The 27,129-nt window shown below is 42.0% G+C and overlaps 1 protein-coding gene across 5 annotated transcripts in view; it reads right to left on the bottom strand.

Annotated features, from left to right (window-relative positions):
- Positions 1 to 27,129, bottom strand: part of NALCN (sodium leak channel, non-selective) — a 374,466-nt gene that overhangs the window by 9,815 nt on the left and 337,522 nt on the right. For all 5 annotated transcript variants that reach the window (XM_039473391.2, XM_039473390.2, XM_074387470.1 and 2 more), the window contains 10 exons: positions 22,075 to 22,168; positions 21,457 to 21,563; positions 21,175 to 21,249; positions 19,898 to 20,017; positions 16,071 to 16,139; positions 14,182 to 14,330; positions 13,243 to 13,336; positions 8,715 to 8,847; positions 7,930 to 8,045; positions 3,608 to 3,765 (listed from right to left, as the gene is read on the bottom strand). In XM_039473391.2, the coding sequence (XP_039329325.1) occupies positions 3,608 to 3,765; positions 7,930 to 8,045; positions 8,715 to 8,847; positions 13,243 to 13,336; positions 14,182 to 14,330; positions 16,071 to 16,139; positions 19,898 to 20,017; positions 21,175 to 21,249; positions 21,457 to 21,563; positions 22,075 to 22,168 (1,115 nt within the window). The remainder of the gene's footprint in view (positions 1 to 3,607; positions 3,766 to 7,929; positions 8,046 to 8,714; positions 8,848 to 13,242; positions 13,337 to 14,181; positions 14,331 to 16,070; positions 16,140 to 19,897; positions 20,018 to 21,174; positions 21,250 to 21,456; positions 21,564 to 22,074; positions 22,169 to 27,129) is intronic.

Below are 27,129 nucleotides of genomic sequence, written 5' to 3'. Positions count from 1 at the left end.
GAGCCCAAATCACAGCATGGAGGCTCCTGAGAGCACTGATACTTTGGCCTTCTCTTCTTTGTGAAGTCTCTCCCCACCGCAGAGGGGAAAAAATGCATTTTCTCTTCCTCTCCTCCCTGACTCATCAAGAAACTCATCAAAGCTTCACTGTTTTTCTATCATATACTGGGCTAGGGGAATAAACAGGAAGGGGAGAAACAGCCCCACCATTGATTTTGCCTGGGTCTATTTTTGTTAGCTCCACCGGTGTGCTCCAAAGGGGCTGAATATGAATGACAACGGTATGCCTGCCTCATGTCAACCTAAAAGAAATTGCCACTAGGAGGAAAGACTCAGAAACATTCTGTGAGAGATGACATCCTTTGTTATTCACATGCATTTTTCCACCCTGTCTTTTTCTGTTTTTTTTTTTTTTTTTTTTTAGCTTCTTCGTGGAAGAACTGAATAGTGGGAGGTGAAATTGATAAGAGAACTTTTCCCAGATTCTTCCAGTGCTGATCTGATCCCTTTTTTCAGCTTTTGGCCCCAAGCATATTTCTGTGCACCTGAGTTCTCCTGAAATTTGAGACACAGTACCCACACACTGCTATGTGATTGAAATAGCTACTGCTAGTCACTTGCTCTTAATTTTTTCTGTGGCATGGACCCCTGTGGCAGTGAAGCTTATGGGACATTTCTTAATGCTTTAAATGCACAGAATGAAACACACAATTTTACAAAGGAACTCAATCCTAAGCCAAAAAAGAAAAAGCAAAGCTGGAGGCATCACACTACCTGACTTCAAGGCCACAGTAATCAAAACAGCTTGGTACTGGTACCAAAACAGAGATACAGACCAATGGAACAGAACAGAGGCCTCAGAAATAATGTCGCACATCTACAACCATCTGATTTTTGACAAACCTGACAAAAACAAGCAATGGAAAAGGATTCCCTAATTAATAAACGGTGTTGGGAAAACTGGCTAGCCATATGCAGAAAGCTGAAACTGGATCCCTTCCTTAGACCTTATTCAAAAATGAACTCCAGATGCGTAAAAGATTTAAACATAAGGTCTAACACCATAAAAATCCTAGAAGAAAACCCAGGCAATGCCCTTCAGGACACAGGCATGGGCAAGGACTTCATGACTAAAACACCAAAAGCAACAGCAACAAAAGCCAAAACAGACAAATGGGATCTAATTAAACTTAAGAGCCTCTGCACAGCAAAAGAAACTATCATTAGAGTGAACTGGCAACCAACAGAATGGGAAAAAATTTTTGCAATCTACCCATCTGACAAAGGACTAATATCCAGAATCTACAAAGAACTTAAACAAATTTACAAGAAAAAAAAACAAACAACTCCATCAAAAAGTGGGCAAAGGATATGAACAGACACTTTTCAAAAGAAGACATTTATGTGGCCAACAAACATGAAAAAAAAAAGCACATAATCACTGGTCCTTAGAGAAATGTACATCAAAACCACATTGAGATACCATCTCATGCCAGTAAGAATGGTGATGTTTAAAAAATCAGGAGATAACAGATGCTGGAGAGGATGTGGAGAAATAGGAACACTTTTACACTGCTGGTGGGAGTGCAAATTAGTTCAACCATTGTGGAGGGCAGTGTAGCAATTCCTCAAGGATCTAGAAATAGAAATATCAATTGACCCAGCAATCCCATTACTGGGTATATACCCAAAGGATTATAAATCATTCTATTATAAAGACACATACACGTTTATTGTGGCACTGTTCACAATAGCAAAGACTTGGAACCAACCCAAATGTGATAGACTAGATAAAGAAAATGTGGCACATATACACCATGGAATACTACGCAGCCATAAAAAGGATGAGTTCATGTCCTTTGCAGGAACATGGATGAAGCTGGAAATCATCATTCTCAGCAAACGGACCCAAGAACAGAAAACCAAACACCACATGTTCTCACTCATAATTGGGTGTTGAACAATGAGAACACGTGGAGATAGAGAGGAGAACATCACACACTGGGGCCTGTCGGGGGTTGGGTAGCAGGATAGAGAAGGATAGCGGGAGGTGGGGGTCCAGGGGAGGGATAGCATTAGGAGAAATACCTAATGTAGATGATAGGGTGATGAAGACAGCAAGCCACCATGGCATGTGTATACCTACGTAACAAACCTGTATGTTTTGCACATGTACTCCAGAACCTAAAGTATAATAATAAATAAAATACAATTCTCAAATTATTTACTTCAAAATGGCAGTGATATAGTAACGTAAGTGCCTCTTTATTATTCCATTAAATAATACTATCTAGTAGAGCTCAAATAACTACCGTAACTTGGAAGCACTGGTGAGCATAAATGATATTTTAAGATGTCAGCCAAGACAGTCGGTTATGTGATCTGAAAATTTCTGAGTTCTCCTGCTAACAAAGACGTGGATATTGCAAATGCAACTACATTCCTCATGGAAGAGGATGCTGCATTTCAGGAAGTGATTAGTGAAAATAAAGATGTAATTGTTTCCCTTGCAAGTTCGTGGACCTCTGTTTGATCCGTGGACTCCTGCTTAAGAAGCTGTTATGGGTTGAATGTTTCCTCCCAAAGAAAGATGTTGGAGTCCTAACCTCCAGTGCCTCCGAATGTAACTTTATTTGGAAATAGAACATTGCAGTTTTAATTAGTAATTAAGTTAAAATGAGATCACACTGGAGTAGGATTGACTCCTAATGTAATATGACAGATGTTCTTACGAAAGGTGGAATTTGAGCTTAGATACACAGACACACAAACACGCACAGAGACACAGACGCATACAGAGACACACACAATGCCATGTGATGATGAAGGGAGACCCGGTGGATGCTTCTACAAGCAGAGAAACACCCAATAGTAGCAGCACATACCAGCAGCCAGGTGAGAGGCGTGGGGCGGATTCTCCCTCACGGGCCTCAGAAGGAACCAGCCCTACAACACCTCAATCTCGGGTTTTCAGCATCCAGGGCTTGGAGACCATAACTTTCTTTTGTGAAGCCCCTCAGCGTAGGACGCTAAGTTACAGTAGCCCAAGGGAACAAATAAAGAAGTCTCCCAAGGAGAGGAAAAGGCAGAGACTCTGTCTGACCCTCTGTCCTGTCTGGGTGCTCATGAAATATCTGGAATATGTGGTGTTTCAGCCAGCGGGGAACCATCGCCCAGGCGTCCTATCAGACCCGTGCAAGGGAGGAGCTCTGTACTGTATTCCCAGCTTTGCCACAGAGCCCTGGAACCGCAAGCAAGTCACTCAGCTCTTCCGGGCAGTTCCCGCATCGCAGGGAAGGGCTGGGACTGTGTTCTCCCAGGCGCCTGCCACCTCTCCCCTCGGGGAGCACCTCAGTGGGCAGAAGCCCCACAGGACATCAGGCCACAGCCTCCCAGCCCTCCCGGGCGAGGCCCCTACTTGGAAATGAATATTGCAGGACAGCGAGGAAGGGCACTTAGCGCATGGGACACGTGACCCTGCTTCACAGCCACAGCAGATGTGGCATTTGGGTTAGACACACAGTTGTTAATTGTGCCGCAGAGGCCTTGAAGGCTGACAGCTGTGGCTTCTGGCCCCAGCTCGGGCCTGCGAGAGCCTGCCTCATACCTCAGGACATCGTGGAAGGTGACATCCCCGCCGTTGTGCAGCCTCTCCATTTCGTAGCACATGTGCTTGAACAGGAGCTTGTCCTTGTCCAGGTCCACCTCCAGCCTCCCACGCAGCAGCCGCAGCAGGAACTTGACGCGGAACGTGGGGATCACGCCCTGGGGGCAGAGCACAAGAAGCAGCAGATCATCATCAGCCTCAGTGATTCACTTGGGTTTCTCAAAACAAAAGTGCAATTTCTCCACTGCTAGCGTAATTAGCACCAGATGTGAAGAAAGCTGGTCACCTCCTTGGAGCCTGGTGGAATTAATTAAGTGTGCTAAGAGCAAAGGATGGAAAACTGAGAATTCTGCTGGTACTTCTCTCTCTGGGCTGTCACCACGTTGCAGCATTTGGAGTGAAGTGTGGGAAGCTCCCCCTCTGCCCCCAGGAACCTACTCTTGCTCTCAGCAGGCTGATGCTCAGGTAGCCCGTTCCACTGACTCAGCCTCCAACTTATGCACTGAGTGGGTCATAATGCGCTCACACAAGACAATGGACAAGACACCTGTGTCCTCCTCTTCACTCAATCTGGATGCGAGGAATGTCTTAATGTTTCTTACAAGTGTTTCTACCATTAAAAGATAACTCGAAGTGGCTCACACCTACAATCCCAGCAGTTTGGGGGGCTGAGTTGGGTGGATCACCTGAGGTCAGGAGCTTGAGACCAGCCTGGCCAATATGGAAACCTGGTCTCTACTAAAAATACAAAAATTAGCTGGACACAGTGGCACATGCCTATAGTCCCAGCTACTCAGGAGGCTGAGTGTGGAGAATTGCTTGAACCCGGGAGGCAGAGGTCGCAGGAGCTGAGATTATGCCACTGCACACCAGCTTGGGCACAGAGTGGGACTCTATCTTAAAAAAAATAAGAGAAACTCCTTTTCACGTTTTCTTCAGGATTAGAAAAACTATATACTACAAGGGAATTAGGCTCCCAGCTCTGCCCTATTCTGGAGTCAGAACCTATCCAGCCACTGAGAATCTAAGATGTGTCACTATATTCCATGCAACACAAACCACGCCAGCCCTGGCTGTGTCTTGAATGAAAGTGCTGGGCAGAACGCTGGTGACCATGACTGCCTGCCAGTTACTGACATCTTGGTGTGCAGGGCAGTGTGGTCTTCATGTGTGTGTTACATGAAAGCGAGTTCCCATGGGTGACAGTTATGGCAAGACAGGTGGATTCCGAGGAGCTGAGAGTGAGATCAGATGCCCTGCATGCAGGGCATGCACTATGTTGAAAGGAAAGCCCTCGAGACTGGATCCTGGGTGGCTGGAGGTTACCAAGAAGAGGGAGCAAATCAGGGTGAGGACTCTGCCTGGGTCCCTCGTTTATGATGCCCATGCTGGCATTTTGGATTTTGTGCCCTTCATCAACTCTTCTTGAACTATTTCCAGATCTCCCTCCAAATACCCTGGCAGAACCTTCCTTGTTCAAACAGCACCCCTCGGGACTCCTTCATGGTCATCCCTGCCAATGCAGCCCCAACCCCAACTACTGTCTATAGTTTTAACTTCTGAGCATTTATAGTTTCTGGAAATAATGCTACTACTACTATTATTATTTCACTTTTTACTATTTGTCTCCACCTATTAGAACGTAAGCTCTGCGAGTACAGGAACTGTTCCATCTTGTTCATTGCTGTAGCCTCATTGCCTAGAACTATGCCTGAGTGTTTGCTAGGGGGAGGAGGAGGAGGAGGAGGAGGAGGAGGAAGAGTAAAAGAAAAGGGAGGAGGTGGAGGAAGAGGAGGAGAAAGAGGTAGAGGAGAAGGAGGAGGAGGAGATGGATGAGCAAGAGGAGGAGGTGGAGGAGGAGGAGGAGGTGGAGGAGGAGATGGAGGGGGAGGTGGAGGAGGACGAGGAGATGGATGAGGAGGTGGAGGAGGAGGAGATGGATGAGGAGGAGGTGGAGGAGGAGGAGATGGATGAGGAGGTGGTGGAGGTGGAGGAGGTAGATGAGGAGGTGGGTGAGGAGGATGAGGTTGAGGAGGAGGTGGAGGACGAGGTAAAGGAGGAGGAGGAGATTGATGAGGAGGAGGTGGATGAGGAGGAAGAGGTGGATGAGGATGTGGAGGAGGAGATGGATGAGGAGGAGGTGGAGGAGGAGGTGGTGGAGGAGGAAGAGGTGGATGAGGATGTGGTGGAGGAGGAGGAAGAGGAGATGGATGAGGAGGTGGTGGAGGAGGAGGAGGATGTGGTGGAGGAGGAGGTGGATGAGGAGGAGGAGGTAGATTAGGAGAAGGAGGTGGATGAGGAAGAGGTGGATGAAGAGGTGGTGGATGAGGAGATGGATGAAGAGATGGTGGATGAGGAGGTGGTGGATGAGGAAGAGGAGGTGGAGGAGGTGGATGAGGAGTAGGAGGTGGTGGATGAGGAGGAGGTGAATGAGGAGGTGGAGAAGGAGGAGGTGGAGGAGGAGGAGGATGATGAGGAGGAGGTGGAGGAGGAAAGAGTAGGTGTAGAAGGAGGCTGTGGATGAGGAGGAGGTGGAGGAGGATGAGGAGGAGGTGGATGAGGTGGAGAAGGAGAAGGAGGAGATGGATGAGGAGGAGGTGGATGAGGAGGTGATGGATGAGGAGGAAGAGGTGGTGGATGAGGAGGAAGAGGAGGTGGGAGGAGGACGTGGTGGACGAGGAGGAGGAGGAAGTGGAGGAAGAGGAGGTGGATGAGGAGGAGGAGGTGGAGGAGGAGGAGTTGGATGAGGAGGAGGAGGTGGATGAGGAGGTGGAGGAGGAGGAGGTGGAGGAGGAGGAGATGGATGAGGAGGAGGTGGAGGAGGTGGAGGAGGTGGAGAGGAGGAGATGGATGAGGAGGAGGTGGAGGAGGAAGTGGTGGAGGAGGAGATGGATGGGGAGGTGGTGGAGGAGGAGGTGGTGGATGAGGAGGAAGAGGTGGTGGATGAGGACGAGGAGGTGGAGGAGGAGAGGGAGGAGGTGGACGAGGAGGTGATGGATGAGGAAGTGGTGGTGGATGAGGAGGAAGCAGAGGTGGAGGAGGTGGATGAGGAAGAGGTGGATAACGAGGAGGAGGTGGATGAGGAGAAGGTGGATGAGGAGAAGGTGGATGATGATGAGGAGGAGGTGGATGAGGAGGTGGTGGATGAGGAGGATGAGGAGGAGGTGGTGGATGAGGAGGATGAGGAGGGGGTGGTGGGTGAGGAGAAGGAGGTGGTGGATGAGGAGGTGGTGGATGAGGAGGAGGAGGTGGATGAGGAGGAGGAGGTGGATGAGGAGGAGGAGGTGGATGAGGAGGGGGTGGTGGATGAGGTGGAGGAGGTGGATGAGGAGGAGGTGAATGAGGAGGAGGAGGTGGATGATGAGGAGGAGGAGGTGGAGGAGGAGGTGGATGAGGAGGAGGAAATGGATGAGGAGGAGGAGGAGGTGGATGAGGAGCAGGAGGAGGATGAGGAGGAAGTAGATGTGGAGCAGGAGGAGGAGGTGGATGTGGAGGAGGAGGTGGATGAGGAGGATGTGGAGGAGGAGGAGGATGAGGTGGAGGAGGTTGAGGAGGGGGATGAGGAGGAGGAGGTGGAGGAGGAGGTGGAGAGGTGGAGGAGGATGAGGAGGTGGTTGATGAGGAGGAGGTGGTGGATGAGGAGGAGGAGGTGGATGAGGAGGAGGTGGTGGTGGATGAGGAGGAGAAGGAGGTGCATGAGGAGCTGGAGGTGGAGGAGGAGGAGGAGGAGGAGGTGGTGGACCAGGAGGAGGAGGAGGAAGGGAAAGAGGTGGAGGTTGATGACAACGATGACAAGAAGAGGAAGAGCCAACCGCTGCTACTTTGGCTAATTTTAGGAAATCCTGGGTAAGCTATGGTTAACATTCAAATAATAATTCAAAAATAAATAAGCACCTTCAGACACCACTTAAATAACTCCTTTGTACTTTAACTGGGATTGCTGCTTGAATTTGAGGTGATCATGAACTCGTAATATACTGCCCCTTTGGTAGTTTCGATGTTCCTGTTTTCCTGCCCTGAGACCAAGCCCGATTCCTTCAGAATCCCTTTGGCCTCTTTTCCCTGCTGACCTTTGAAAGTCCAGAGAAGAGGATGTTCGTGGTTGACGATGACGAGAGGAGGAACAACTCTCCCTCTCCCTTCCTGGATGCTGTTGAACTGTAAATGACAGCTTTCTGCAATTCACTAATGGCATTTAAGATTCAATCTATGTCACTTGCCAACCTCAAACCACTTGTGTGAGACATGTTGATGTCATGTGTTTGAGACATGTTGATAAGTCTCCTTGAGGTGGGGTGTGAAACAACCACCCACTCTCCTACCTCTCTCTTATCATCCACCATGTTCCATATGATTTGAAAGTGGCGAAGATCATTGTAACTTAAAAGCTGGTCTTCCTCAGTGGAATAAAACAAGGAGAAATTCTCCACGATTATGGCTTTAAAAAAAAGGAAAATTCAGAAATTAGGCCATTATGCTAATCTGTCATATTTTACAGAGAGTAAAACATCTATTATTAATAATGGATTTTATCACCTACATCATAAGCCAAATTTTTAAAGTGCTTTTAGTATGATTTCCAAATTGGCATGCTTGCACTTGGACTAAGCTATTTCTCCAGCTCCTGCCTTTCCAAAACATGAGGGTCGTAAGCACAAACACACATTCTGTGTATAGAGATAGTCACGCCAGCTGGCTTTAACTCTTAGTTGAGAGTTCCAGGGCTGTTCTTAAGGGTCAAATTGAGTTCTGGGTGGCCCCACAGCTGAGTGATTAAGGTATGCCTTTGAAAAACAGAAATGTGATATTGCAAGGCTAGAAAGGTAGTCCTCTCTGCTATTTGTTCAGCTCAATTCATGAGAAGAGCTCTTTTGAAATTAACGATCATAATAAATGGTACAACCCTTAAAATTGCAATCAAATGTCATTTACATGCCTCTCAAAGGTCTTTGAAGCTTCTGGATGGAGAGACAACAATTTATAATTAATGCCAATGAAACACCCACACCAAGCAATCCAGGATAATTACTTGAAAATTGTACATGATTATCTAAGTACCCGAGTTTAAAGAGTAAAAAAATATATACATATATTCAACATCACTTACCTACAAGCAGATTTAGCATGATGTAGGCAATGATGACATAAAATGAACAGAAATACATAAGTGCCCCAGCATAATTTCCACAGTCTGTTGCCCAGTATGTGAATTCATCTGGAGTACAAAAAGGAGGCTGAACCTTTGGGGCATTGGGGTGGAAGGAGAAGAAGATAAGAATAGAGAATGTAAATTTATTTTAGCTGACTATAGTTAATGAAGAGATTCCTAAACATATAGAATATGATTAACTTAAGAGTAAGCTTTCAAAAGTCACATATATTGGGTACCTCATCTGTAGCATAAATACAGAAGAATATTTCATTTATGCTATGCTGTTATCATGTAGAATCACAAGGTTATTGCCATGTTTAAAAGCACAATGAAAATGAGCTGATCTCCACTAGATAATCTTTCTGCCACTGCCACCTGCCCCAAGTGATAAGTAGCCACCATGATGCAAACTGCAGAGAGCCAAATAAAAAGACATTTACAAGTTTCTGTCTGACTGAAGTAATAGGTTAACATTTGGGAACACAGACTACACGAACACAGACTACACAGGCATGCCTCGGGGGCATAGTTTCAGTTCCAGTGAATACTGCAATAAAACAAGTCCCAAGTTCTGGTTTCCCAGCGCTTATGCAAGGTATGTTTATACCATACTGTGGCTTATTAAGTGCGCAGTAGCATTATGTCTAAAAAAGGTACAGACCTTAATAAAAAGTGTTTTATTGCTACGAAAAGCCAACAATCATCTGAACCTTTAGTGAGCTGTAATCTTCTGCTGTGGTGGAGGGTCTTGCCTCAGTGCTGGTGGCTGCTGAAGGTTGGAGTGGCTGTGGCAATTTCTTAAAACAAGATAACAAAGTTTGTCGTATCAATTGACTCTTCCTTTTGTGAAAGATTTTTCCACAGCATGTGATGCTGTTTGATACCATTTTACCCACAGTACAACTTCTTTCAAATTTGGAGTCAACCCTCTCAAACACTGCTGCTGGTTTATTGAGTAATTTTATGTAACACTATAAAGTCTTCGTTGTCACGACCATGTTCATAGCATCTTCAGCAAGAGTAGATTCCATTTCAAGAAACCACTCTGCTCATCCATAAGGAGCAATCTTCACTCCTTCAAGTTTAATCAGGAAACTGTAGCAATCTGGTCACATCTTCAGGTTCTATTTCTAATTCTAGTTCTCTTGCTATTTCTACCAACCACATGCACAGTGACTTCCTTCACTGAAGTCTCAAACCCATCAAAGTCATCCGTAAGGGCTGGAATCAACTTCTTCCAAATTTCTGTTAATGCTGATATTTTGACCTCCTCCCATGAATCATGAATGTTCTTAATGGCATCTAGAATGGTGAAATCTTTCCAGAAGGTTTTCAATGTACTTTGCCCAGATCCTTCAGAGGAATCACTATCTATAGCAGCCGTTAGCCTTATTAAATATATTTCTGAAGTAGTAAGACTTGAAAGTTGAAATGACTCCTTGATCCATGGGCAGAATGGATGTTGTGTTAGCAGGCATGCAAACAACATTCATCTCCTTATACATCTCCTTGTACAGCTTTCGGGTGACCAGGTAGATTCATTGTTAATGAGCAGTACCACTTTGAATCTTTTTTTTTTTTTTTCTTTTTGAGCAGTAGGTCTCAAGAGTGGGCTTAAATATCCAGCAAACCATGCTGTAAACAGCTGTCTGTCATCCAGGCTTTGTTGTTCCATTTATAGAGTACAGACAAGGTAGATTTAGCATAATTTTTAAGGGACTGTATTAGTCCAGTCTCACGCTGCTAATAAAGACATACCCAAGACTGAGTAATTTATAAAGGAAAGAGATTTAATTGACTAAGTACAGAAGGAATGGGGAGGCCTCAGGAGACTTACAATCATGGCAGAAGGGAAAGCAAACATGTCTTTCTTCACATGGTGGGAGCAAGAAGTGCCAAGCAAATGGGGGGAAAGCCCCTTATAAAACCATCGGATCTCATGAGAACTCACTTTCACAAGAACAGATGGAGGAAACGAACCCTGTGATTCAATTATCTCCACCTGGTCCCTCCCACCATACATGGGAATTAAGGGAACTACAATTCAAGATGTGATTTGGGTTGGGACACAGTCAAACTATAGCAGGGACCTAGGATTTTCAGAATGGTAAATGAGCATTGGCTTCCACTGAATGTCACCGGCTGCATTAGTCCCTAACAACAGAGTCAGTCTGTCCTTTGAAGATTTGAAGCCAGGTCCTAGGATTTTCAGAATGGTAAATGAGCATTGGCTTCCACTGAATGTCACCGGCTGCATTAGTCCCTAACAACAGAGTCAGTCTGTCCTTTGAAGATTTGAAGCCAGGTATCAACTTCTTTCCAGCCGTGAGAGTTCTAGAGGGCATCTTCTTCCATCAGAAGGCTGTTCTGTCATGAACCAACCTTTGCTAGCATCGATCATTTTTTTTTTTTTTTCTGCAGCATCCTCACCTCTCTCAGCCTTCATAAATTTGAAGAGAGTTGGGGGCTTCTTCTGCGTTTGGCTTTAGCTTAAGGACATGTTGTGGCTAGTTGATCTTCCATTCGGACCAGTAACACTTTCTCCATATCAGCAATAAGGCTATTTCTTATCAGTCACGTGTTCACTGAAGTAGCATTTTAATTTCCTTCAAGGACTTTTCCCTTGAATTAACAACTTGACTAACCATTTGGTGCAAGGGACATAGTTTTTGGGCTAACTCAGCTTTTGACATGCCTTCTTCAGTAAGCTTAATCATTTCTAGCTTTTGATTTAAAGTGAGAGATGTGTGATTCATCTTTTCACTTGGACAGTTACAGACCATTGTAGGGTTATGAATCAGCCTAATTTCAATATTTTTGTGTCTCAGGACAGAGGGAGGCCCAAGAAAAGATAAAAGTTGAGGAAAAGAAAAGAGCTGAGGAAACAGCTGTTTGGCACAGCAGTCAGAAGACATATGACATTTATCAATTAAATTCTCTATCTTACTTAGCACAGTTCATGGCACTCCCCAAAACAATTGCAACAGGAACATCAAAGATAATTGATCACTGATTGTCAAAACAGATATATAATAATACATTCTGAAATACTGAGAATTACCAAAATGTGATACAGAACCAGAAAGTGAGCAAACACATGCTGTTGAAAAAATGGCCCTGATAGACCTGCTTGACACAAGATTGCCATAAACCTTCAATTTGTAAAAATTCAATGTCTGCAAAAAGCAGTAAGTGATGCACAGTAAAACAAGGTGTGCCTGGACGTAGCAAATTCACACTCAGATTGTGTAAGGAGTAATCCCCACTCGTGGAACACTGTTATGGAATGCTATGGAATAGCACAAGACTTAGGTTATCAAAACTCTCATTGTTTACAGGCTCAGTGAAATGCCAACACCTCTGAGAGAACTTTCTGGTTTCTTTCAGCCAGAGAAACTAGCTCTTTCTTCTATAATCCCAGCATTATGTTTGTATTTTTATTTAAGATTCATTACGTTTTGCCTTGTGTTCTACTTGATTTGGCAAATTCTGTCCCTGTTAATTTATTCATAAAATCTTAGAGCTCCTACTCTGTGCTGGGTTTGTACCAAGTTTGGGGAGAGACTGGTAAGAAAGACATAGGCCCTGTCTCTTCTTCCTGCTGATAGTTGAGTGCTGCACAGTCCAATATGGTGACCACTAGCTCCATGTAGCCATGTAAATTTAACTGTATGTTAATTGAAATGTAATAATATAAACTTAAATCTAAAATGCAGTTCCTCAGTTGTGTCAGTCACATTTGAAGTGCTCCATAACCACATATGGCTAGTGGCTCCTGAACTGGACAGTGTAGATTTCCATCACTGTAGAAATTGTTTAAGTCAGCATTGGTTTTTGTCTTATAATAAGAGATAGATAAAATAAATGAAAGTATGCTAATAATTCACTACAGTTGTGATACTTATTACAAAGGAGAAATATAGAGCAGCGCAAGAACATATAGCTGGCTGTCTTAGCTTCAGGCAAAAGACCTGAAGGAATGGATGTTGAAACTGAGACCAGGAGGATGATGCTTAGAGCAGGCAGGATACAGTAGGGAGGGAGTATAAAGTATATAGTATGAAGGAAGAAGTAGCTCAAAGCCCTTGAGGTAGGCTCCTGGAGCATGTCTTGGAGTTGTTGAAGACCTAGTACCTAGCATATATCTGAGGGGCAGTGAATATCCATTGAATACCTTAAATTAAAGGTCTTCCTGTTTGACTTTGATTACCAAAATATTAAAGATGGGAGGGAAAGAACACATTCACAGAATGCGTATCTGCTGAATGGAACTACAGTAGCTTAAGTTCGGTTAATTGAATGTTTTGACTTAAATATTCACACACTGGAATGTATAATAATGCAATTTTAGGGACTGAAGTGTCAGGATTTATATTTCATACACAAAGTCTTGACGCTAACAAGGATGACCCTGCCAACATTGTGTCACAAGAGTTTCATTTTGATTCTAAGTCTAAGCATTGTTAGGATGAGAGATATTTACCATACAGTCATGCATAATCTTGTTCCAGTCTTCACCTGTGACTATTCGGAACAGTACGGTAATAGCTTTGCCAGCTGAAGAAAAATTTGCATGCCTAATTTAAGGGAAAAAAATAACAGAATGTGAATAGAAGTGTTTGTCATGAAATAGCATGATTTGTCACCACCAAAGAAAGTGGAGGTAGTAGCAAATTTGGTTGCTAAGTTACCTTTTCCAAAGGTCATATCTTACTAGTTTATCATTTCTACTTGCCTCCAAGGACAGCTGTCTGAACACCCAACTCTAGCATGACCACTAATTTATTGCCATTCATCTTGAATGACTAAGTAGGCAAGCCTTGGCAACTAAGTGATCCCTTCTTTCACTTGGACGATGCTATAAAAGGTGGGGCAGCCATGTATCAAATAACAATTCCTACAACCAAACACATCGGTATAAACTTTGTTGTTGTCTCAGGACTTAAAAAAAAAAAACAACTATGAGACGCATCTATAAAATTTAGACACATCTTGAAAACTGCTTTTCACATATTACAACCATTTGGGAGGGTGGTCCTAAATTCCCATATTTTTCTGAGAATAGAACCCAAAGTTACCTTAAAATTGTTCCATATAAAAATAATATATCATTTTTTGGCAATACGTAGATAGGAAAAGTTCTGGAATTGGGGGTGTTGATTACTGAGTGTTGGTAGAATTATGGATTCTTTTTATTTTATTTCTAAATTTTTTAGGGTTTTGAAAGAAAGACTTTTCAGTTGAAGACCTGTTTCAACTGGAAAAATGTCATTTAAAACTTGGCTATTTTATTTTAATTTCCAACTGATTGCATCCCTTTTCCCTTTCCTAGACTTTAATAGACAAAAAAGTTTGTTTATTTAAAATTGTATTACTGAAGAGTTTGCTTGATAGATGATTAGAAAGATAAATATACACCAACCTGTTAATGTTCTCCCCATATTTCACAGTACCAAATAAAACAACTCCAGCAAAAGCGTAACACAGCAGCAAGAGGAACATGCCTACTATGATAAAGAAGCTCTTGTACATGCTGACCACCACTGTTAGGAGGAGCATCTTCAGTGTCACCTGTGGACCATGGGTGGGAAGAGGGGAGACAGAGAAGGAGAGGGAAGGAGAGAGAAGGAGAGGGAAGGAGAGGGAAGGAGAGGGAAGGGGAGAGAAGTATAGGGAAGGAGAGGGAAGGAGAGGGAAGGAGAGAGAAGGAGAGGGAAGGAGAGAGAAGGGGAGGGAAGGAGAGAGAAGGAGAGAGAAGGAGAGGGAAGGAGAGGGAAGGAGAGGGAAGGGGAGGGAGGGGGAGGGAAGGGGAGGAAGGAGAGGGAGGGGGAGGGAAGGGGAGGAAGGAGAGGGAGGGGGAGGGAAGGGGAGGAAGGAGGGGGAGGGAAGGAGAGGGAAGGGGAGGGAAGGAGAGGGAAGGGGAGGGAAGGGGAGGGAAGGAGAGGGAGGGGGAGGGAAGAAGAGGGAGGGGGAGGGAAGGAGAGGGAGGGGGAGGGAAGGAGAGGGAGAGGGAGGGAAGGGGAGGAAAGGGGAGGGAAGGGGGGAAGGAGAGGGAGGGGGAGGAAAGGAGAGGGAGGGGGAGGAAAGGAGAGGGAGGGGGAGGAAAGGAGAGGGAGGGGGAGGGAATGGGGGAGGGAAGGAGAGGGAGGGGGAGGGAAGGAGAGGGAGGGAGAGGGAAGGAGGGGAAAGGGGAGGGAAGGGGGAGAGGGAGAAGAAGAGAGAGAGACAGACACAGACAGACAATATTCAATCCATTAAGATCCATTATGCTATGGAAGGCCTGGGTAGCAACTAATCTTTAATCGGATTGGCTCAAGAGTGACTGTCAATTACATCATTTGCAAGTTGCTTTCTATTAGGTATTAAATCTGAGTATTCTTCAAAACCCACCAGGCATTGGGTGAATTTTATTCTCTCTTCAAACAGTTCAGTCTCTTCAGACAAATTAGTAAGAGTAACAATCTAAGCTTTTTCACCTTCCATTTTCTCTTCTCCTGCTCAATTCTCTATGATAAGGGGTATGTATTTTTGACTGATAGCAAGTAAACTCAGGTTTCTTCCACAGACCACAGAAATAAACCTAAACAATGGTATAATACTAAACTATCAAATGTTAAATATATTGGTTATGTGTATCTATGGAATGTATATATGAAATGACATTTGTAATAAAAGTGGAAACAGTATTGTAAAAAATGAAAAATATATGTGGAATATACCCATGAACATTAACGAAGAATATAAAAAACCTGGAACCCCAACCTAGCCAACATGGTGAAACCCCATCTCTACTAAAAATACAAAAATTTGCCTGATGTAGTGGCCTGCACCTGTAATTCCAGACTCAGGAGGCTGAGGCAGGAGAATCGCTTGAACTAGGGAGGCAAAGACTGCAGTGGGCTGAGATCAGGCCACTGCACTCCAGCCTGGTGACAGAGTGAGACCCCATCAAAAAATAAATAAAAACTGGAAACATGGAACATAAAAATTAATTCATTAAAGATTCTTTTGCTTTGAAGTAAAGTTACTTTATTGAAAATAAAAATAAAGATGCATTAAGAAAGAATATTGGTTTTTGTTTTCATGACTGATATCTTTAATTTTTGGATAAAAAGAATAAGCAACATAAATGGCAGGAAACACATCAAAAGGTAACTAAGCTACTGATTCATTTAATATTTAATACTTGTTAATCTTATGTCTAGTAATTTGTGACTACATCTCAACACCCCAGGGTAAGGCTGTAATCAATTAATCACCATCCTTTAACGCATATATAACCTTTGATAGGTTTCCTCACAAGGTACTTACGTGCTTTCCACAGATAGAGAAAAATCTAAATACAATCACGCAAGCCCCCATCATGTAGGTATATGCATTCTGAAATTTAAGCAGAAGACAGCCTCTCACAATTTGCACAAAAGATCTTGCTACAGTTTCATTTTTTATTTTAAGTCTTCTGTGAAGTATACTGAATAATTAATATGGGTAAATTCTTATAAGAAAGTTATCTGAAAAAGGTGCTGAAAAGGTCACTGCAAAAACTCATGAATAAATATTAGATTTAAAATTCAATCTCAAATGAAACTTCGGGTTCTGTTTTACTCAGCTAAATTCTGTATTTCGAAACTTATTTTTACATAAAATGGTGACCAGCTCTTTTGCAGATAGGGTGTGAAAAACACAGGATAACAGTACAACATAGGAAGGTCAAGTGACATAGGAGATAAGGGAATCCTGCAAAAGAGGAAGGGCTGATGGTGGAAAAGATTGCCAGAAGTCAGATTCTAGACACCCCTGAAAAACAGACACACACTCATTGCTCTAAGCTGATTTCAGAGACGTCCTCCCTGCTCAGGAACACATCCAGCTCTCTCTTTGAGGGTATGATTAGCAGGAAGAGATGACTGCACTTTATGAATAAGAAGACTTCATTTGAGAAACAAAGATCGCACCAGCTATAACTGCAATAACAGCCTCAATGTTCAGCTGATGCCAGAGTGTGATTACTCTCCAGGAGGCTTGCCTAGCCAAATGATGACAGTCACAGATGGGCCCCGTGAAGGGAGTCCAGCGAGATCCTTGGTGAGGTCCAAGCACATGAATGTGTGCACATAGCATCTTTGGATAAGGAACTTTCCCTCCCAATAGTCCACTGCAAAATACAATGGAGAATGAGCATCCTTCCAAGACCAAAGAGGTTCTTGGAGAAAGAAGGCAGTTTGTCTTTTGGGTTTAAGGATTCCTCTCTAGGATCACCTGGGATTGGGGAGTCTACTTGACTTTTGCTAGGACTGAGTAGCTTTAGGTTGCATTTTGATATTGTTTGACTGTGTTCCCACCCAAATCTCATCTTGAATTGTAGTTCCCATAATTCCCATATATCATGGGAGGGACCAGGAGGAGGTGATTGAGTCATGGGGGTGGTTTCCCTCATCCTGTTCTTGTGATAGTGTTAAGTCTCATGTTATCTGACGGTTTTATAAGGGGCACCCCCTTTCACTGGTCACATCCTTCTTCCTGCCACCACGTGGAGGATGTATTTGCTTCCCCTTTCACCACGATTGCAAGTTTTCTGAGACCTCCCCAGCCATGCGGAACTGTGAGTCAATTAAACATCTTTCCTTTATTAATTATCCAGTTTTGGGTATTTCTTCATGGCACTGTGAGAAGGGACTAACACACATTTTATCTGGAGAAAGGAAAAACATGGACCTTGCTGCCTCTGCTTTCCATGTTAGCCTAAGATCTATTGCAGACACATTTCCTCTTTATGTTTTGGAAGAAATGACAACCGATAGCTTCTAGGATGAGGACCTGAATACTTCACCTGGACTGCAAGGTTCTGAGAGGTCTGACACCTTCTTATCCATCCAAACCTTGTGCTATGCTGGTACTATATATATCTGTCCTTCTTCCAGCTCTGCCATCTTCCCATCACAGGGACGGCTGCTGGAAATGTCCTCCCCTCATCCTACAGGATGAGCCATCACTCCCATGGGGATGCCTTCCAAGACTTCTCTGATGAAGCCATCTCCCATTATTATCTAAGTAGCCACAGGAACACCGGCTCTCCTTCATCTCCCTCATCACAGTCGTTATACTCACAGATCTGTGAGCACTTGATGACTGCGTATCTACTTTTCCAAGCTATAAGGGTCACAAGAGCAGCAACTGTCTTTATTTGCTTATTACATGCTTTCAGTTTGATTCAGTTCTGCTCAGTCCTGTTTCCAGTCTCATTTTACTCCACATCAACCTGCTCTAAGATGTTAGATGGACCTCCCTAAAGCCCAGCTTTTATTGCTGAGAAAATACTTCAGGGTGACTGAGAGCTCACCTAGGCTTCATTACAGCCCCAGATGCTGAAGGCAACCCCTGGTTTAATAAGGACGCTTTCTACGTTCTTGAGCACAGCATCTTATACCAAGTCAAGCCCTTTAGGATGCTTACATGGGTTCCACATGTTATGGCTCTTCCCCTGCCTGTCTCTAACATTAAGGGGATGGGAGAACGGACAGAAGGAAACAGGGAAAATCTGATAATATTCCTTGGGGTGAGATCAAGAATGACTAACCACAACAACAAAAAGGTAATTACAATAATGCCTAAAGGCTTGTATAATCTCTATAGTTCCAGAAAACCTTAAATATACGATCTCACTTGATCTTCGTAATGCCAGAGGGAATAGGTGGATTATGAACTTGTATCCCCTGTTCGGAGGAGGAAACAAAGGATCACTGAAGGCAAATAAATTGGTTAAAGCTGGAAAATGGTGGCGCCTAGACTAGGACCTGTGTCTTTTAGACTGTGCTGCCCAACATGGTAGCCACCAGCCACATGGAACCACATGTGGGTTACTGAGCACTTGAAATGTGGTGATTTAAATGAAGATATGCTGTAAGTGTAAAATACACACTCAGCCAAAGACGTCATACACAGACACAAGGATGCAACTTATCTCAATAATCTTATACTGCTTACAAATGAAAATACTTCTACTTTGGATATAGGAGTTTAGAAAATATAATTATTCCCATTCTGTTGGTTGCCGATTCACTCTACTGTTTCTTTTGCCGTGCAGAAGCTGTGGAGTTTGATTAGGTCCCATTTGTCTATTTTGGCTTTTGTTGCCATTGCTTTTGGCATTTTGAAAATCAAACACCGCATGTTCTCACTCATAGGCGGGTGTTGAAAAATGAGAACGCATGGACACAGGGAGGGGAGCACTAAACACTGGGGTCCGTTGGGGGGAAATGGCGGAGGGACGGGGGGCTGGGGAGGTGGGAAGAGATAGCATGGGGAGAAATGACAGATACAGGCGAGGGGACGGAAGGCAGAAAACCACACTGCCATGTGTGTACCTATGCAACAATCTTGCATGTTCTTCACATGTACCCCAAAACCTAAAATGCAATAAAAAATAAAAAATAAAAAAAATAAAAGAAAATATAATTATTAAATTGTTATTTTATTTTATTTTTTTTACTGTGGCTCCTAGAAAATTTTAAGTGATATCTGTGGCCACATTTTATTTTCACTGGACAATATGGCTCTAGATTACAGTCCAGTACACCCATAACTACAGATTTTGAGTGAGAACTCAGACTGAATGGAGGGTGAAGGCACTTTAGGTAAAATCTTGGAAACACAGTTATAGAGATAGAGAATCATATGATTTAGAGACATGGAAGCTAAATGTCTCATAGACAATGAAGCAGCAGCAGAACTTGAGAACTGCATCGTGAAATACTGATTATAATGAAGAGGAATGGATGCTACATTTCAGCTCAGAAACCAGGGTTGTAGTCTTCTGGTACTAGCTTGTCATGTGAATGTGGACAGTTCTCAATCTGTTGCAGTAAAATGAGGGGGCTAAAGCAGAAGATCTGGAAGGTCCTTCTCTTTCTAGCTTGCACCATCTAGGGCTTTGAGGGGCCAGGTTTTGCCTGCGTGAGGAGTGTGCGAGTGTGCACGTGTAGGCACAAGCACGTTACAGTCAAAGCTGGGCTTTAGGGAGGTCCATCTAATGCTTCAGAGCAGGTTGATGTGGGGTAAAATGAGACTGGAAACAGGACTGAGCAGAACTAAACCACACTGAAATAATCAGCTGAAATCAACTTGACTTCTGTACTTACCAGGAGGGCAAAGTGAAGTACCACCCATACGACGCCAAGAGATGTCACCAGGAGATCGTACCGGTTTCTTCTGCTTTGCCAGAAGCCAGCAGGTGACATTGCTATGATCTTCATGGTAACCTGCAGAAAAAATAAAGAAGAAAATAAACAGAGAGAGTGTTCAGCTCATATTTAAATGTATTAAGTTGAGATGTATTATGTGTATTTTTTAATGAAGAAAATTTAAAATTCTTTTATGTGAACACAGTATCTCTTTTATTGAAAAGGGGACAAAGACTTTAATGCCTTTTGAGGTTTCCTTTAGGCTGTGTGCCTACACTCTTCTCTTTTCCTTTTCTTTCCTTTCGTTTCCATTCCATTCCATTGTGTTTTGAGACTGAGTCTCGCTGTGTCATCCAGGCTGGAGTGCAGTGGTGCAATCTTGGCTCATTGCAGTCTCTGCCTCCTGGGTTCAAGTGGTTCTCCTGCCTCAGCCTCCTAAGTAGCTGGGATTATAGGCAGGTGCAACTATGCCTGGGTAATTTTTGTATTTTAGTTGAGATGGGGTTTTACCACGTTGGCCAGGCTGGTCTCACACTCCTGGCCTCAGGTGATCCACCCACCTCAGCCTCCCAAAGTGCTGGCATTATAGGAGTCACCATGCTGGGTTGTACTATCTATTTAAAGAATAATGGTAAACAACATAGTAACTAAAAAGAAGAGTTTATTACCAAGATACATGACTTTATTTTTGAAGCTAAGTAGCTTGCAAATCTGTATTCTCCACACTCTTCCCTCTTTGTTTTATGACTAGTTCTGATCATGGGACATTTTTCTTCCTTAAGCAAAAGACCATAGATTTTGGAAAACATCAACCAGTATAGGGCAAGATGAGAATCTGCTTGTATTTCAAAGAAGATTGCCCCGGAAAGCGATACATGAATCGCATGTTAGAATAACCTTGGAGGGGCCAGCTTGCTTTGACACTCCATTGCGATTTGAATGCCTGAATTATAGTGGCTTGTACCATTCCCTCTAAATATTAGAACTCGCATAACTGAACAGACCATTGCTGACACAACAATTGAGAGCAGCATTTCTGTAGTTAGAAAAATCTGATGGATAAAGTGACATCTTTGTTCAAGTTAAGCAGAACAGCTTAAGAAGGAAATATCCTAAGGGCAAAGCTTCAAAGGCAATGGAATGGAGACAGGAGAGTAAGTGCATCAAAGAGGGACACTGATTTACTTTAAAACTGTGCACAGATTCCCCCAGCGCTAGCTGACTCATTACGGTACCTCCAGAACAAAGATGAAGGTGAAAACAACCGACATTGTTGCCAAAGGTACGGTCACCGGGTCCTCGACGTCCCACTGCAACAGAAACAGCACACGAGTCTTTGCCCACGTCCACTGGACACATACAGACTTGTCCCTCTTCTGCCCACTTTGCCATGACAGTGAATTTTAGTTTTTATATTCAAGAACACAACCGTGAATGCATGTAGCAGCTTGTGATACTGTCAGATGTAGCAATGAATACAGAATTCATTTTCAGAGTCTTAGGGTGAAACGAAGTACCTTGACAGACAGCAACACCGACTGGGCCAGGACGAGTAATGCAATTGTCCTCTTAAAAAACGGATGCTGGGTTATGTCATACATCTTAGCTCTAAAACCATCATTATCTAGAAAAGAGAGGTTTGGGCAAGGGCATTTTAAACACAGGTCACATTTACTTGCTTGTCTTTTATTTTCTCTAATGCTAATCTTAAAACCCATTACATTTTTCTCCCCAAACAGTTCCATCTATTGTGAAGTGTTTTGCAGGAATGGCTGGCTCTGAATATTTAAAACGACAGTGCATGACACCGTCTGTATTGGAAGGAGAAGTGCATCATTCAATTTCTGTCCGTTTAATACATTTCACTCATATTTTTAACAGGCAAGCGCAAATATATTTTATTTAAAAATTCATTTTTTCATTAAGGCTTAGTCTGAAAGCACTGAAGCACAGCCTTTGGGTGGTTGATTTTAATAGCCTTATGGAGAGATCTGTGGTTTGGAGCCTGTTTCTGTATTAACTTATGCACAACCTCCCAGCGGCCTCATGATTATTATTTTAATTTAAAACTGAGACTCCTGGGGAATCGTGCACACTAGTGCCCAACATGAATAAAATCAGAGTATCTTGGGTACCCGGGCGAGGCGGGAGATGAAGAGGCTGTGCGATCTTCAGTCGGCTCTTCAGGTCTTCCCATCTTCTCTGATCGACGGTCAGCAAAGCCGTCCCCTTTACAGACAAAGGAAAGCAGGAAAAGGCCTTTTGTCACGTGGTCACACCAAGAACGTGGCAGATGGGGTGCCGAGACAAACAGGACTGGATGTGGGGGCTTGCTCTGACCATGTTCTTCCAGCCACGGTGGTTAGAGAAACACGGTCAGAACGCTCAAAGTTGGTCTTGGGAGGCGTTCCCAAAATGATGACCACGTGTTTCAGAGAGAATTCAGCAGCCTTCAACTTGTATCTTTGAAGATGTGTAATATGCAGGTTTGGAAAAATTTAAAGAGGACTTTCTATTGCCTTTTCAAAAAAAGGATACTAACTAATAGAAGTGAGTTTCCTTTCATTTCATAGCAGCAAAATTATAGCTTGTCAATGCAGCTGCTTCTAGTTAAGGGTGTGTTGTCTTTCTTTAAAAATATGTCTAATATGTGCAATTGCAACACTGTTTTTAAGAGGTACAGAGTCATAGGGTTTGCATTTTAAGAAATTAGTGCTGTGATAACTGGCTAAATGGGATTTCATATTCTGTATGAGAACTTGATTGAAATGCACATGATTAAAGTTATATTGTGTTGCAGTGCACTGTATTATATTGTATTGTATTATAAAGGCAGAAGTGTAATTTTAACAACTAGACAAGACTCCACTCTCTCTTTCCTTACCCAGAGCTAACCACTACCCCTCAGCGGTGCATCCCCCTTACTATGTTTTCTGACTTGTGTGCCTATGTGTATATGAATACATAAGAATTTGTTCTGATTTTAATATTTATAGAATGGTGTCCAATATGTGATTATTGATGCTGTTTCTTTTTATCTTCATTGAACGGTATACTTTCCTTATAACTAGATTACTAGATCTAATTTATTCACTTTCACTGCTCACAAACACTGTACAAATATCAGAAGTTATTTTAGATTCATGGACTAAAACCAATGCTGCAATAAACATCCGTGCACTGTCTTACAGTAAACATCTACGAGGGTTTCTCCATTGTGAATCTCTAAGAGAAGAATTGATGGGGTCTAGGAATTTAAGCATCTTTACATTTACCAGATGTTGCCAAGTCACTTTTCAAAGAGCAGTAACCAAAAAAAAAAATGTCCTACTAGCAATAAACAAGTGTTACCATATTCCAATATTCTTGCCAATACTTGACATTATCAGACATTGTAATCTGACCACTTGGATAGGTGTGAAATGTATCTAATGTTGATTTAATATTAATGAAATAAAACACTTGTCTGTGTGTAAATGGTGATGCTTTTATCTTCCTATGTGAATTGCCTATTCATATCATTCGCTCATTTTTGTATTTTGTTGTTTACTTTTTAATGGTTTGTAGAGATTCTTTATACATGCCAGATATTAACCTTTTGTCAGTGATGTAAGTTGTTAATATTTTCTCTTAGTCTTGGTTTGCATTTTTATTTTGCTTATAGTGTCTTTTGTCATTCAGAAAATTTTAATTTAAATGTAATCTAATTTATAATTTTTTCTTTACAGATTTTACTTTGTGGCTAACACTATGAAATCCATAACTACTCTGGGGTCAAAAACAAATGCTTACTGGGGTGGGGAGGGGAACTAGAATGGAGATAGTCAAGTGTAATATTTGGTTAATAGATACAAAAATACAGGTAGATTAGAGGAATAAGTTTTAGTGTTCCATAGTAATATAGGGTGAATCTAACTGACAACAATTAATTGTATATTTTCAAATACCTAAAAGAGAGGATTTTGAATGTTCCCAACACAAAACAGTGATAAATGTTTGAGGTGATGGATATGGCAATTATCCTGATTAGATCATTATACATTATAATACATGAATTGAAATATCAGACTGTACCCATAAGTATGTACAATAATTATGGGTTGATTAAGAATAATAAAAGCAAAAGCATTATTTGCTGCTTATCTGAGATTCAAATACAAAATGAATACTGGCATGATTTTAAAATTGTTTAAATTTTGCTTTTCATATCAAAGTCTTTAATTCATCTGGAATTGATTTTTGAGTATGCAGTGAGATAAGATCTCAGCATAGCTCTTTACATCAATACAATCAATACTCCCAACACCACTCCTTGTTGGTCTCACCACCCTCTGCACTGATTTGTTGAGCTGCTTTTGTTTGCTACATACATGGGTCCCTGCTGGGTCTTTTTAGTTTTTTGTGTAAGTCTAATTTTTTATACCTATAACAATACTGACACTGTTTTAATTGCTGTAGCTAGTTTACTTTCTTGTTTTACATTTTTATTTTTGCTCAACCTTCCTAGAGGTTTATTGACTTGATTAAAAAAAAACAACCCAGCTTTCATTATTCTTGAACATTATAGAAACTAGACAAATTTCCTTTCTTTCTGTATCATTAACTTCTGTCCTAATCTTTGTTACTTTCTTCTCTGCACTTTATTTGATTTTACTTTTTTATAATTTATTGATTTGGATATTTGACATATTAATATTAACTTGTGATTTTTCACTAACCTATGCATGTAAGAATGTTAGAATATACATATTAAAATTTGTGTTTATTATAGTCAGAAAACATTCTTACATTATCAATCTTCGGGAATTATGGCCTTGTGGGAGTTATATTTTGTGCTTGAAAATAATGCACATTCTCAAATTGTTGGAATTAAAGTTTTTCCTTAGATGTTCACTTGATTGTGTTTATTGCATCAAATCTCATATTTCCTTTTATTCTTCTCTGAATTATGAGATTTTTAGAGAAATATGCTAATATCTTTCATCATGATTTTGGATTTTCTAGCTTCTTTTTATAACCTGGTTGATTTTTGCTTTGTACATTTTGAGATTTGGAAGTTCTGTATCTTTCTGGCGATTAGTTTATTTTGTTATTTTTTAATATATCGTTTATTCCCAATAGTAGTGTTTGTCTGAAATTGTTCTTTTCTGATATTCATATTGCTCAACCACTTTTCTCACTAATTATAAACAAACACATGTTCTCTGGCCACCATAGACATTAATGTAATTCCTTTGTTATACAAAAAGTGTCTTTTGGAAAGTTGAACTCTGAAAGGATCTGGACTAGTAATAAACATGGAGGTATCCTCTGATCAATATAGAAAAACCTCTGAAAGTTTATTATTGTCAAATTAATTAATCAAGCACATTGTCTTATATAGTAGAGAACTCAGAAAAAAACGATATTACTAGTATAGACTTAGAACTTTTAAAAGAGGTTTCCATTTTCGAAGGAAGACATATTTTTGCATGACTCTGAGTTGTACCCCAAAGATTCCCTCATTTTCTATCTCTGTTGTCTCTATATTTAGAAATTTACCTCTGTGCCTTTGGGTATAACTATTAAGATGTATGCTCCATGAGGGCAAATGCTTTTCTGTGATAAGTGTTTAGGTTAGTTTGCTAGGTCCTCAGTGTCAAGAGCAGCATCTGGCAACCTAGTAGATGCTCATCTAAATCTATTGAATGATTGAATAATACATAAATGTTGTTACGTGGCAGCTCATCAGCTGCTTTCTAAAAAAATACTTGCAGAGAAAGAAACTTTTCTAAAAGGCTTACATAATTTGGAAATTGATATCTCCAATTAACAAATCAAGTGTGTAATGTTTGGTAATATAACTTCTTGTCAATTTCTCCTTTCTCTAAGTGCCCATTTCAGCTGATGTAACTTGCTCCCCAGATCCCTAAACAGGCCAAGTCACCCTTTCCTACCTGCAGAACGTATATACAGTGTTGAATGGAGACCTCCCTGGTTATTCTGGTTACCTCAGCTACTCCTCTAAGCTCAAGCACTGCAATTAATTAAATACTTATTTCCAGTTACTGAACATTTTATGTCATTCTGTGTATGTTGCTAAATGTGAGCTGTGATAGGTTCTAATCTTCCTGAAATCAGGTGTCTGCTCAGAAGGCTTTTTAAAAGTGTTCTGGGCAAGCAGTGCCTAAACTCTCCTGTTAATTGACTGATTAGCTTCCGCCTATATTCTAGAATTCTCAGTGTCTGCTCCATTACATGGCTCAAAGGCATCTGAAAAGATCCTTCTTCCTCTTTCTGCTTGGTATTAAACTAAACACTGTAGGGCTCAAAGCATCTTATTAATGAATGTGTTAGGACTAAAATAAGGGGCTGAGTGACATGATCACTACTGTTCTTTCCATCTCTAAGGTCCCATGTTTCTGAGGGTCCTCTTTTTGGAGGCCAAAAGAAGAATTTTTAAATCTCACTCTTTGAAAGCCTAAATGAAATGACATGCTTACAGCCACACATCAAAGGTGTCAATTGACTGGGTAACTGGCACCACACATGGGGACAGTGAATGACAGATACAGTCCCATGTGTAGCTACACAAACTAAAGAGCTCTGATGTGAACGCATGGGAATTAGTCCTAGCTAAGAATAACATCGAGCAGCACGGTGCTTTGCAGGCAGATCCAGCTTCAACTTAATGCAGAGCGAAGGTTGAGGTTTTTATACTCTTGCCTTCGAAGAATCACAGAGCCCGCAGTAATAGGCACCAATTCTGAATTCTAGCCCTATTTCTCATGCCTTAGAAGCTCCAGACTAGCCACCTGCTTTTTCTGCAGACATGCTTTGAGAGTTGTGAGAATTGACTGAATATGCACAATCTTAGTACACAAGTGTGTGATAAAAAACTGCATGCTTTTCCCCTACTGTGATTCCAAAGACTGCCTCACAAACAACAGAGGGCATAGCACCTACATGAGCAAGCCCCTATCCAAGGAGGGCTAATAGAACGTTCTTCCCCAAACTCAGACTTTGATGGGAAACTGCACTGCTGTTTTCCCGTTTGTGAGCCTTTGTTCTAATCATTAGAGCTGTTACAAACTCAGCAGGCTTCCTGAGTTCACAAAGTATATAAAGTTTACATGAAATTAGAAAATCTTTTTTTTGGTGTGTGTGTGTGGGGGGGGCGGGGGGCAGAGTCTCGCTCTGTTGTCCAGGTT

This window comes from Saimiri boliviensis, chromosome 16, assembly GCF_048565385.1.
Source record: "Saimiri boliviensis isolate mSaiBol1 chromosome 16, mSaiBol1.pri, whole genome shotgun sequence".
In the NCBI taxonomy this organism is placed as follows: Eukaryota; Metazoa; Chordata; class Mammalia; order Primates; family Cebidae; genus Saimiri; species Saimiri boliviensis.
This window is presented reverse-complemented; position numbering and strand designations above follow the sequence as displayed.